General features: G+C 27.5%; 1 protein-coding gene across 1 annotated transcript in view; it reads left to right on the top strand.

The window, feature by feature from the left end:
• The window catches only part of LOC101240826 (delta-1-pyrroline-5-carboxylate dehydrogenase, mitochondrial), a 75,573-nt gene that overhangs the window by 46,046 nt on the left and 15,983 nt on the right, over window positions 1-13,544 (top strand). Inside the window, exons 9-14 of the mRNA XM_065791366.1 lie at window positions 6,703-6,753; window positions 6,838-6,860; window positions 10,931-10,978; window positions 11,441-11,541; window positions 11,925-11,972; window positions 12,781-12,825. Of these exons, the coding sequence (XP_065647438.1) occupies window positions 6,703-6,753; window positions 6,838-6,860; window positions 10,931-10,978; window positions 11,441-11,541; window positions 11,925-11,972; window positions 12,781-12,825 (316 nt within the window). The remainder of the gene's footprint in view (window positions 1-6,702; window positions 6,754-6,837; window positions 6,861-10,930; window positions 10,979-11,440; window positions 11,542-11,924; window positions 11,973-12,780; window positions 12,826-13,544) is intronic.

The raw sequence follows: 13,544 nt of genomic DNA, 5'->3' as shown, positions 1-13,544 counted from the left end.
ATCAGTCCCACAAATGAGAGATGGTAAGATTGACCTTCCCATTGTTAACAACACTGTTGAAGATTTTTCAAAAGTTTCTAGAAATTAACTTCTGAGATAAATTACAAGGTTAAGTGAACTGAGAATAATGGCGCTTATCATCTTACAGCACCTTTTTACATCAATTTCTTGCAATAATAAATAGCTGGTTGTTTTCAAGAGCGTTGTTCTTTTGAAAAAGATAAAAAAAATTAGTTAAGATTAGATATAGCAGCTGCACAAGAGGGTGAAAACCATGGAGTAGAAGATGCTTGACTTGGAACCGACGAGAAGGAATAAAAGCTTCCGTTCCTGAAAATTTCAGCATAAAATCTTTTGTGGATCAAGAGATATGGTTATTTGAAATTTCTAATTTTTCCAAAAATAAAAACTTCTGTAGTAAAAACATGTTCTGTTCATACTTTGAAGCTTTATATTTTAAAAATAAAATTTTATAAAACCTTCAAGTTTTTTTTATTGTATACAACTCTAGACTTACTTTGATATAAGTTTTTTTTTTCTTCTAATTTAATAGACTTTATTACAGTGATTTCAGAAAAAAAAAATTGTGGGTACTTATGGGGAAGTTACAAAATCAGAACAGTCAAAATTGTCCAAAATGTATTAAAAACAATAAAAATAAAGTTATGTACTTTAGTTTGTATTATATATTGTAATACAAAATGTATGTATGAATTTTAAAGTATTTCATAATCACTACTAAAAACAAGTCTTTAATTAGGCCTGAATTAAACTCGGTTTTTAAATAGCCCTAGATCTAACCTGCCCTTACCCCCTACCCCATCCATATACTTTTTAACATACACATTTTTGCCCAGAACTTATATAAAGTATGTCTGATGCATGAAGTGTCTATATACACAAACAAATAATTCAACATACACATTCAAAAGCTGTGACATAAAAGACACATATTTTGTATATAAAATTTATCATTTCTTATTTATTTGCTGTGCCTTAGGGAAACTTTAGTTTCAAAACTTGTATTTAACTAAATCTTTTTAGGTAGTAATTAAAAATAATTGGCAAGTGCATTGTTAGATCTAACTAAATGTTGCATTGGAAAAGCATTAAATAAAGATTGTCATAAAGTAAAATTTACCAAAATGAAAAAAATTAAAGGTTTTGAGGAATTAACAGTAAAAGATCAAGAATTTGCGCACTTGCAATGTTAAGTAAATCATATTCAAACTATTTGTAATCACCATGAAAAGGTCTACTTGGATATATTTGAGACTTCGTACGGCTGAAGCTTTTGTTGTGATCCATTTAACAAACACAAACTAGAATTAAAAAGTATTTTAAAAAAATTGATTAATTTTTTAAAAGATAATGGCTTATTTAATGTTTTATCATTTTGTTACTTTTTAAAATCAATCAGAGTAATCAGTATAGATGTTGCAAAGGAGTTTGATTTACCTGATCATGAGCTTTGCGCAGAATGTCAAAAAATATTGTAATGGATTTCAATCTTCTCGTTCTATAGCTGATTTGCTAACAGTAATAACCGAGAGGTTTTATCGTGCATTCTTTATCCTGCATGCTGGTCTTCTCTATAAGCTTTCTTCTTACAGTGTATCTGGTAACATCTTTAAGATCATTGAATCCTTCCTTTCCAATTATAGTATAAAAGTTGTCCTCGATGGACAGTACTCTTCTTCTTATTCTGTAATTTCAGGGGTTCCTCAAGGTTCAATCCTTGATCCTATACTCTTTTTAATTTACATTAACGATCTTTCAGATATTCTCACATCTAAGGTAGGATTGTTCGCTGATGATACTACCATTTATTCTTGTCGTGATAAGAAGCCAACACTCTCTTATTGCTTGGAGGGGGCATTTGAGCTTGATATAGGTCTCACTTCTGCTACAGCATGTGCCTCACAGTGGCTGGTGAACTTTAATTCAGATAAAACATTTTCAAGATTACAATACTTTCAGCCAATTGTTATCACAATAATTTAGATCTTCCAATATTAATGAACAGTAATGCACTCGATGAGTCGTCTACTCTTCATCTTCTAGGATTAACTCTTACTTCCAATCTTTCTTGGAAACCATATATCAAATCTGTTGCAAAATTAGCATCTGCTAAGGTTGCATCTCTTTATCAAGCTCGACATTTTCTTACTCTGGATTCTATTCTCTATCTCTATAAATCTCAAATCCATCCTTGTATGGAATACTGTTGCCATATCTGGGGCGGATCTTCAAATGATGCCCTTTCTCTTTTAGACAAGGTGTAAAAATGGATTGTAAACATAGTTGGACCTGCTCTTGCAGCCAACCTCCAAACATTATCATATCGTTGTAATGATGCTTCTCTTTCTCTTTTCTACAAATACTATAATGGGTACTGCTCTAAAGAGCTAGCGTCTCTTGTGCCATCTACTAAAATTCATTCTTGTGTTACTCATCATTCAATTAAGTCTCATCCTTTTTCTGTGACTGTTCCTAAGTGGTCCAAAAACGCTTATTCGTCTAGTTTTTTTTCTCGAACATTAGTTCTTTGGAATTTGCTTCCTTTATCTTGTTTTCCTGATTCATATGTAATTTGCAATCCTTTAAGTTGTCTGTCAATCATTATCTTGCTCTACAATCTTCATCTTTTCTTTTCCAGTAACTTCCAACTCTAATTAGTGGTTGCTTGCAGCCTTGTTGGAAGCAAAGATGTTTAAAAAAAAAAAAAAAATTTTAATAACAAAGTAGATTACGGAAGCGATATTTGTCAACATAATGATTTTAATTAGACTAACATTTTAAATGAAAACTTTAATTCAAGCATTAATAGTCTTGGTTGTTCACTTCTAAAACTAGTAGCTCATAAAGGTCAAATAATAGCTATACAAGCTATACAAAAAGAAAAATGAACAAAATCCATACTGCAACCCAAAAGAAACTAGTAATTGTTTTAGGAGTTTCTCCAGATTTAATAGAGGATGAAAAAAAAAAAAGCTGTGTTGCGAGAGTAAACAAGACTTGGACTCGTTAATAAAATTAATTAAAGCTAAGTTTGATGTTCTTCAAAATTAAAATAGCTTAAATTACTGACTTTGGTTCCTGAGAGTTGGAACATTAATTATACACAAAACTATTTTTCTGCTTCCCTAAGAATGATAAAAGCTTCAAGGTATTTGAAACAAATGCATGACATAAATCAGAACCATCTAAAAAAGAAAGAAGATCTATTAGTGAGAAAGTAAAAAATCAAGTTCATGAGTTTTACCAATCAGATGAATAATCTCAAATGTGTCCAGGTATGAAACAGTATGTCTCAATCCAAGTTGCTGGTAAAAGACAATATTTTTAAAAATGACTTTTATTAGTATGCAGTACGAGGTTTCCATTAGAACAACAGTCAAGCAACATTGCATCCTTTTGTTACTTACTAAATGGAAGAAAATATGTAAAAAATGTAAAAGTGTTTGTATCATTTCAGATCATTTGCAACACGATACAAACTCATTTTATTGTTTTATTTATGAAGTAATAAAGAGTTGATGTCTTACTTAAACCATTGCATTTATTTTAGTGATGGTGCAGGTTCGCAATACAAAAATTTCAAAAATATATCTAACTAATATCACCATGAACTAGATCATAAAGTATCTGCAGAATGACATATTTTTGCTACATCACATGGAAAGAGTGCTTGTGATGGCGTTAGGGGCTCTGTCTAAAGACTTGTAGCTAGGGCCAGTTTAAAATCACTAACAGATCCTATCAATTCACCTAAAAAATGTATGATTGGTGTACACAAAATATAAAAGGAATTCATTCTCAATACATTTCAAATAATACAATTGTATTACATTGCATAAAGTTTAAGTTAGAAGAACGTAATGCAACTTGTTTAACAGTTCCTGTAACACGAAACCACCATTGTTTTATACCACAATCATTATGACAATATCTATACTAATGTAAATGTTTCTAAAATGCAGCATATGGTTCCACTTGCTTCTTTTTCACCAGGAATTAATATTGCATGAGTTTATGATGTAAAATGGTTTTTAGGCAATATTGTGGAAATATCTGAAGAAAATCAAGATGTTCTTATTAAGTTCATGAAGCAGTCTGTTTCGTTAAACACTTTTACTTGGTTGCATAAAGAAGATATTTGCTGGGTTCCAATAACGCACATTTTATGCAAAATTTCATCTTTAAAAGTTCAATAAACAACTTGTAGATCCTATGAACTATCAGCTCAAGAAAAAACTGAATTATTACATTTGAGGAGTGGACTTGTAAAACCAGATAATTCACTTTAAAAAAAAAGACTTAGCAGTGTTTTTTTGTAATAATAATATTCCTACATCTTTACAAATAAAAATTAAATTTAAAAGCAACTATTTTAATTACATTAAATTAACATTTTAAATTAACAATTTAATTATTCTGTCCGTGCAAAACCAGATAAAAAAAATTATTGTTGATGCAAAATAAGACAAAAATTTTATCTAATCAGCATTCTGTTTTAAAAACGTTTTATAAAAATGGAGGACATTATTTAAGAAAAAAACCATATACAAAAATATTCATTAAAATCACAAAAGCTATACTTAAACAGTTACAATAGAGTTTTAACATCATCAATCCTATAAAAGTATCAAACATTAAAACTACTTATTTTCTTAGGCAGAGGGGCGTTTTGCACAATTATATTGATTTTTAAAATCGTCACTAGTCAAGTTGACTTCATAAAGCTTTTTTGAAAACCAGTTAGAAATAAATTTCTGATCAAAACCAGATTAAAAAAATAATTGACATGCAAAACCAGATAAAAGGTTTTTTCATTTTGTAATAAAATAAGATCAAAAGAGCACGATTTTCAAATTTTTGTCTTTTAAAACATTCTTTTAATGATATCTTTTGTTTAGCTTTTGATTTTTTAATTTTTAGCCATTCGATTTACTGGAAAATATTTTCTGCCATTATCTCAGAATGAAAAAAAAGTTTATTATCTGGTTTTGCAAGTTCACTCCTCATTTGTACAATAGCATAAGTAACATAATTAAATAACATAGATAAATAACTACATAGCAAAATTATTATAAATTTGATTTATTTGTTTTTAAAACATAGTTTTTTAGCAAAAAAAATTTTGAAAGATTTATTGTTTTTATTTTGTTTTTATATTACATAATAATATTCTTTATTACATAATCAACTTGTGCATTGTGTTGAAAAGTCAAATAACTCTTATAACTTGGTATAAGTTGTAATCTAAATTTGAACATGATAATTAAGTCAAATCAATGGCGAGGAGTAGAATAGTCAATGTATTGGGAAAATATTACAAAATTTGATATTAATTATAGGTCAATTAGATTAAAAGTCTTTCTTTTTATTTTTTACCTAATAGGCTACTTTTTACTGTCTAACATTAAAAACTGAAATTCACAGTTTTTATATGTGTATGTTGTATAGTGGTGGGCATAAAGGCACTTCATACATCAGACATAAAACTAGACACACTGTGTAAGGAAAAGTGTTCAATTACAATTGTTTTCTAAGTTTTGGGCAAAAATATGCATGTTAAATATTAAAAGTATATGGACAGGGGATGGGGGTAGGGCAGGTAAGACCTAGGGCTATTTAAAAACTGAGTTTGTACTGATTATGAAATACTTTTAACTTCATACATACTTTGTATTACGATATATAATACAAACTAAAGTAACTTTATTTTTATTGTTTTTAATGCATTTCGGACAATTTTGATTGTTCTGATTTTGTAACTTCCCCACTATTTTTTTTTTCTGAAACCACTAATAAAGTCTATTAAATTAGAAGAAAAAAAAAATCTTATTAAAACCAGTGTTGATCCTAGGTTATCATTGGTTTGAAGTGGAAGCACATTTTCCTAAGTTTTAGCCACAGTCATTTTTAGAAGTCTATAATTTCTTTACTGAATTGTATCAGTAAATTTCTAAAAATTTGGGAGTCTACCATATATAGAAACTAAAAAAATATGTCTTTTCACATCTTAAATTGCAGATTTTGTATAATGACTAATCAAACATCAACTTTTTATATTTGCAAATGGTTTTTTAGGTAGCCATTATGGAAATGGCATTGGCATGGAATAACTCATTTACAATTTTTTACTATAAATTAACTATTTTGTTGGTTTATAAAATACAGTTATTGTCTGTTAATATTTTTCTGTAGAGTCTTCTATTTTTAATATTTATTCCAGAGTTTTTTTTTTAATTGTAAAACAAATCTTTTAATGATGTACTAAAAAAATATACCCAAACAGAAGATATTGCCAAAGAAAACAAGTATGAAAATTGTTTTATTATTATTTAAGAAATGTGTAAGAAATGTTTTTATATTTAATATAACATGTAAATAATAGTATAATAAATGATAAATAAAATGCTAAATTAATAGTAGTTGTTCATAGTATTATTAATAGTAGATATAGTTAGTAGTTATTTGGTTCATTATAATTTTTTTTAGTTATAATTTTATGTTTTATGATTTTATGTTTTAATGAGTGAGTTATCAAAATACTTAGGATGCTTTTTAAAAAGTATTAATCTATTGTTATACTTCAATGTCTTTCTAACCATAACAACAAACCATAACCGTGTATAAATGGTATGAATAGAGCAATTATTCAAAGAAAAGTTTTTTTCAAACATTTATGTTTAGAACATTCAAGTCTATATGGAAAGAGGTTGGTGAAAATATTGACAAGTACAGGTATACTAAATGGTTTACTTATATAAATTGTTTATTCTAGTAATATAGGAACTTAAAAAATTACATTTAAGTAATTATTTTTAGGACCTTTCCTAAGTTAGTTGGAGGTATAAATTTTTGTTTTTAAGTTTAGTTTAACATTTACTTTTTTATTACAAAGCTTTTGTATAAAACTTTAAAATATATGAAAAAAAGCTATATATACATGTGTGTGTATATAATATATATATATATATATATATATATATATATATATATATATATATATATATATATATATATATATATATATATATATATATATATATATATATATATATATGTATATGTATATGTATATATATGTATATATATATATGTATATATATATACATATGTATTTATATACATATGTATATATATATGTATGTATGTATATATATGTATATATATATATATATATGATATGAATATATATATATATATATATATGTATATGTATATATATGTATATATATACATATGTATATATATATGTATGTATGTATATATGTATATATATATATATAAATATATATATATATATATATATATATATATATATATATATATATATATATATATATATATATATATATATATATATATATATATATATGATATGATATGATATGATATGATATGATATGACATGATATGAGTGGCTCTCACCTTTAATGAACACTTTTCTTTAGTGCAATTTTTTTAATGAATTTATGAAAATTTTGTTGTAATGTTTATATATACAAATACATATGTCTGTATATATAAATATATATATATACATATATATATATATATATATATATATATATATATACATACATACATACATACATACATACATACATACATACATACATACATACATACAGACATACACACTCACATATGTTTAGGGTAATTTAATCAAACCTTGCCCACATCCTCTCTAAAATTGCTGCAAACAGGCTGTTTATAGACTTACACCACAGCATTATACATAATTAGATTGCTAAGTCTTTCAGCTACAAAACTGTGCAAACTGTTATAACTTTTATAAGAAGGTTTCACATTACCATTAAAAACTGTATAGGGTGTCAAAAGCTCTGAACCTCGCCCACTTGAACTTAATCTTGCCCACTGGACAACATTATATACAGGTGTACAAGATAAAGTCTTGTTACTTAATTTGTAGGCTCCAAATGCTTGACTTTTGGAGCATAGAAATGCCAAACACCATGGATCTTGATTAGTGTTGATTAGTGTTAAGATTAAACCCAATTTATTGTGTTAATTTTAATTATTTTAAAGCTATTCTATTCAAGAACTTCAAAATATTATGAGGTAACAAAATGGAATTTTGAACAAATAATACAATATAGTATTCAGTAAAAGTTACTCTATAGTATTATTAGAAATGACATCAGAGATTGAAATAGTTAAAATATTTTCAACTGAGTGTAGATAGTTAGGCAAGTATGCATCACTTGGAATAGCCATGGAATCGAATGGATTCCAAACAACCTGAACTCAGATAAAATATTTTTGGAGACATTGCTTTTTTCCCATGCGGAAGCAAATATACCTGCAAAATTTGAACATAATAACTCCTAGAAATTAACCCATCAATCTTTCAAATAATCTTTCATTGGCTTGAATAAGGTGCGATCGCATGGTTGAAGCCAATTTGATGTGTGTGAAGGTATTTCAATTATATGTATTTAGTTCTGGATAGCAATATCAATTAGCTCAAAAAAGTTGTAAGATCCGTGCCCATACAAAATCAGCAACTGAGGACGTTGTGTGCTAATATTTTCCAAAAATGTCTTGGTAAACCATAACTTTGCTAGGCCCTGTTTAGTCCAACTACTTTTAGACCAGCTCCAATTTGCTCCTGGTGGTGCCTACACAGGCAATTACAGTGGTTGACTTTCGATTTTTGTTTAACTGTATTTTTGTGTCTTTTGGTGCAACCACATTTCTTGGTTTCACATCAAGTTGTAGACTAGTTTCATCCATATTTCATATGGGTTCTGGTTTACCATGCAAACCATGTTTCACCATGATGTTATTTAAGACACTTAAATACTTTGACACTTTTACTTTATCCATGCACTGATACTGTACTGAAGCTGTTCAATCAAGTTGTCACAGAGTAAATCTATGTCTATGCCTGCACTTAATTAATGACCACTACTGGTTGCTTGGAAGTCCCTTTTTGGAGTTCAGTTAATGCTTTCTAGCAAGTTTCCCAGCATACTTTAAGAACTGTGACTTTCCAAAACCAACCCCTTAATCTGCCCTCTGGCTAGCATAATTGATAAGTTTTTTTTTCCAGAGCAAATGTTAGAGTAGATTTTCTTCCTGGTTTTGATCCAATAGAGATTTTCCCAGAGAGTCAGTTTTTTTTGTTGTTGTTTTTTTAAACATCTTCCAACAAGGCTGCAAGCAACCATTAATTAGAGTTGGAAGTTACTGGAAGAGAAAAGATGAAGATAATGAATAGAGCAAGATAATGATTGACAGACGACTTAAAGGATTGCAAATTATATGAATCAGGAAAGCAAGATGAAGGAAGCAAATTCCAAAGAACTGATGTTCGAGGGAAAAAACTAGATGAATAAGAGTTTTTGGAGCACCTAGAAACAGTCATAAAAAAAGGATGAGACTTAATAGAATGACGAGTAACACGAGAATGAATTTTATTAGATGGCACAAGAGACGCTAGCTCTTTAGAGCAGTGCCCATTATAGTATTTGTAGAAAAGAGAAAGAGAAGCAACATTACGACGATGTGATAAAGGTTGGAGGTTGGCTGCGAGTGCGGGTTCAACGAAGTTTACAGTGCATTTTTGCACCTTGTTTAAAAAAGAAAGGCCATCATTAGAAGATCTGCCCCAGATATGGCAACAGTATTCCATACAAGGCCAGATTTGAGATTTATAGAGATAGAGAATAGAATTTGAAGTAAGAAAGTGTTGAGCTCAGTAAAGAGATCCAACCTTAGCAGATGCTAATTTTGCAAGAAAAAGGGCATCATTAGAAGATCCGCCCCAGATATGGCAACAGTATTCCATACAAGGCTGGATTTGAGATTTATAGAGATAGAGAATAAAATCCAAAGTAAGAAACTGTCGAGCTCGATAAAAAGATGCAAAATTAGCACCTAAGCAGGTGCTTATTTTGCAACAGATTTGATATATGGTTTCCAAGAAAGATTGGAAGTAAGAGTTAATCCTAGAAGATGAAAAGTGGATGACTCATCAAGTACATTACCATTCGTAAATATAGGAAGATCTAAATTATTGCGATGACTAAATTTTCTTCACCCAGTTTTATGATTTGCCAGATTAATACAATGTAATTGTTGTAAAAAAACTTTTTTACTGCAACTGTGAAATTTTTTTTTTGTAAAAAAATTTTTTTATTTATTACTAAATTATTAAATTTTACTTTTAATAATTATTTTAGAGAATTTATTTGTCTTTAATTTAAATAATAATAAACTTTGAATAACAAATTTATGGAAAAAAATGATTTTTTCTTTATCATGAATTTTTTAGATTGATCATAGAATGAACATCAAGGCTGTTAAGAAATTCACCCATAAACAATTGTCCCCTCATTAAAAAAAAATTGTGGGGGACATAAGACAATAATGTTATAAATGTTTTAAGAAATAAATAGGAAGTATACGTTTTTTAAAATAAGGAAATATTATTTTTACAAACAACATAAATTTCATTGAAAATTTTTTCTATAAAAAAAATTGTTTATTTTAATGATATTTAAATGAATAAAAGACTAAATAATTTTTTAATGTGGCGTCAAATTTAATTTAATTTACTATGCAGTACTTTTAAGTATGCAGCACTTTTAAGTATGCAGCTGACATAATTTAACTTTTAAAGACATAAATAAATATATTGAGTAAATATTTTTTACATTTAAATATATTTTTGCATTGAAGTGTTTGACTTGCACTTGTAGTATTATTTCCTGTTCCTACCCGTAAACTCCTCAAAAATTTTGATTTTGGAAATTTGTTTTTCTTTTACCTAAAGATACAGGAGCTAAAATTATGAGCATAACTTAATATGTATTATTGACTACTTTTATAAACAACAATTTTTTTCACTCATGGACTAAATACATAACTTTAAACTAAATTTTTTTAGAATGTGGTGGAAAGAATTTTCATTTTGTTCACAAAACTGCTGACATAGGTTAATATATATGTTTTTCTAAACATTGAATGTTCATGGTACCACACTTGTGTGGTTTTGACAAATATCTATAATGTTATTTTCTTATTTGAATACGACGTTATGGAAGAGTTAAAACTACTCCACATCTAGATTTTAACGTGTTTTGTTGATATAAATTTTTTTATTCTGTTCTACTATTAGAAAGGTTACAATGTCATTTTTATTAGCATCTTGTATCAGACTTTTTTTTCTTTTAGGTATGTTACATTCATCACAGCTAAAGAACCTTACCTACTTTAATGTAGTATCAGTTTAACCTTATGACTAGTGCAAAAATGCCAAATTACCAACATTTATGAAATTACCAACATTTATGAAATTACAAACATTTATGGAGTTACAAAATTTTAATTAAAAACTTTCTTTTCTTGAAAACATTTTCTTTTGAATGTATTTATATTGTGTGTTGTCTCTTTACAGATAGTGTTGTTTATGGCACAATTCGTTCTGCATTTGAATATAGTGGTCAAAAGTGTTCTGCATGTTCAAGATTGTATGTTCCTGATTCTCTATGGCCAAAGGTTTTTTTTCACTTTATTTAAATCTGACATTTTTAAATCTGATAGTTAAAATTTTTAAATCTTACTTAAGAATTAATTGAATAGAAATAAATAAATCAAAAAAACAGCAATTTTACACCGATTGCTTTTTGTTGGGATAATTATGAATACTCAAGCAATGTAATAATGCTGATTTTTGCCTTTCAAAATGCAGAGGTTTTTTACAATAGTAATTCTCATTATATAATACTGACATTTGATTTATACAATGTTTGCAAGCAACTTTATATAAATGTGTGTGTTTATGTATGTGTGTGTGTTGTTGTTCCTGTTATCTTTTTTATAAAAATAGTTAAATGTTATTTTTTATGGTTATATTTGTTGCTTTCTTCTGATATTTTTAGATTAAAGAAAAATTAATTACAGAAATATCTAAACTGAAGCTTTCCTCTGTAAGTTTTCTATTTTATCATCTTCAATCTGTAAAATATTTATTAAATGACGTTTTTTATAAGATTTTTTTTTTCTATTTTCATTTTTGTTAATTTTTTACATAAAGATAAGTTTGGTGACTTGTAAGATATTAGTATTAGGGTGGTTCTTAAAGCAACATGTTTAGAAAATGTTTGCTCTTGACCCCTAAATGTGTTTTATATAATAAAATAATACTGGAATAAAATGATACTGGAATTAAAAAAATTAATAGGGGTAGCTAAAGTCCCTTTAAACATCAGACAGGTCCCTAAAATTATCCCAAAAGTTCTTAAAAAGTATACTTGTTGAGTCTCAAAAGAAGCAAAATTATAAAAAAAATATCATTCTTTTATAAAAAAACATTGAGAAAAAAAAAATTTTAATTTTTTGTAAAAATGCATATTATTCATTTTTAGTTATAAAATGTTATTTTCTAGACAGCAATATTTAAAATAATTTTTTTTATCCTTGATAAAAATGATGATTATTTTTAAATAAGCATCATGTTATAAAGTTATGAGGTAATGAGAGCATCATTTTATAAAATTATGCTTCTAAGACCTCTTCTCCATCTTGTAATATAAAACTTCAAAAATGATGTACACATCACATCATAACTGCTAGAAAAACAAGTTGAACACTATACTACCAAGGGAAAAGTTTTGTCTCCTTACCTCTCACTCAAATTATCTTTAAGAAAAGTAATGTCTCTAAAAATTACATAAATATTAATAATTTATTGTTTAATGGTTTTAATTAAAAATAAAGTTTTATTTTCTTGACTAGGCTGATGATTTCTCATCATTTCTTAGTGCTGTTATTGATCAGCAAGTAAGATTTTTTTTTCTATTAAATATTAATATTTGATTTCTTCTATTAAATTTAACGTATTGCATTATATTGTTTACATTTAATGATCTGTAAAGCTGAAATGACATTGATTTAGATTGTAATAAAGGCTCTGATTTCGGTTTTACATACATTTTTTAATTCGTAAAATGTTTGTTTTTATTTTCCTTTTAAATAATTTACTCCCAACAATCTGAGACCACTATTCAAGTCGGGAGTTAACAAAAAACAAATAGTATTGTTAAAGAGCAAGAAAATGCCTGTCAGAATACTTAATAAACTGTAAATTATATGAGTTAAGAAAACATGAAGATGGAAGAGAATTCTGAAGCTGCGGAAAAAACTAGATTGAGTTTTGGTTGATTAAACAAGAGAGTTTATTTAAGCAGTGTCCATGGTAGTGTTTTTAGAAAAGAGAAAGAGATGCAACCCTATAGCGATAGAATTTTAGGCTTGACAAACTAGAGCAACTACATTTACAATATGTTTTAGGACCTTCAAGAGGCAAGACCTCTCTAGAATAACTAGCACAAATATGACAACAGTATTCCATACAGGCACTTATAAGAGATTTGTAAAGGTAAAGGATAGAATCGAGAATGAAAAAATAGTGAGCATTAGAAAGAGGTAACTTAAGCAGAGGCTAACTTTGCAATTGATTGTATATATACTGATTGTATATAATTGATTGTATATGTTTC

This window comes from Hydra vulgaris, chromosome 02 (assembly GCF_038396675.1).
Source record: "Hydra vulgaris chromosome 02, alternate assembly HydraT2T_AEP".
NCBI lineage: Eukaryota > Metazoa > Cnidaria > Hydrozoa > Anthoathecata > Hydridae > Hydra > Hydra vulgaris.
This window is presented reverse-complemented; position numbering and strand designations above follow the sequence as displayed.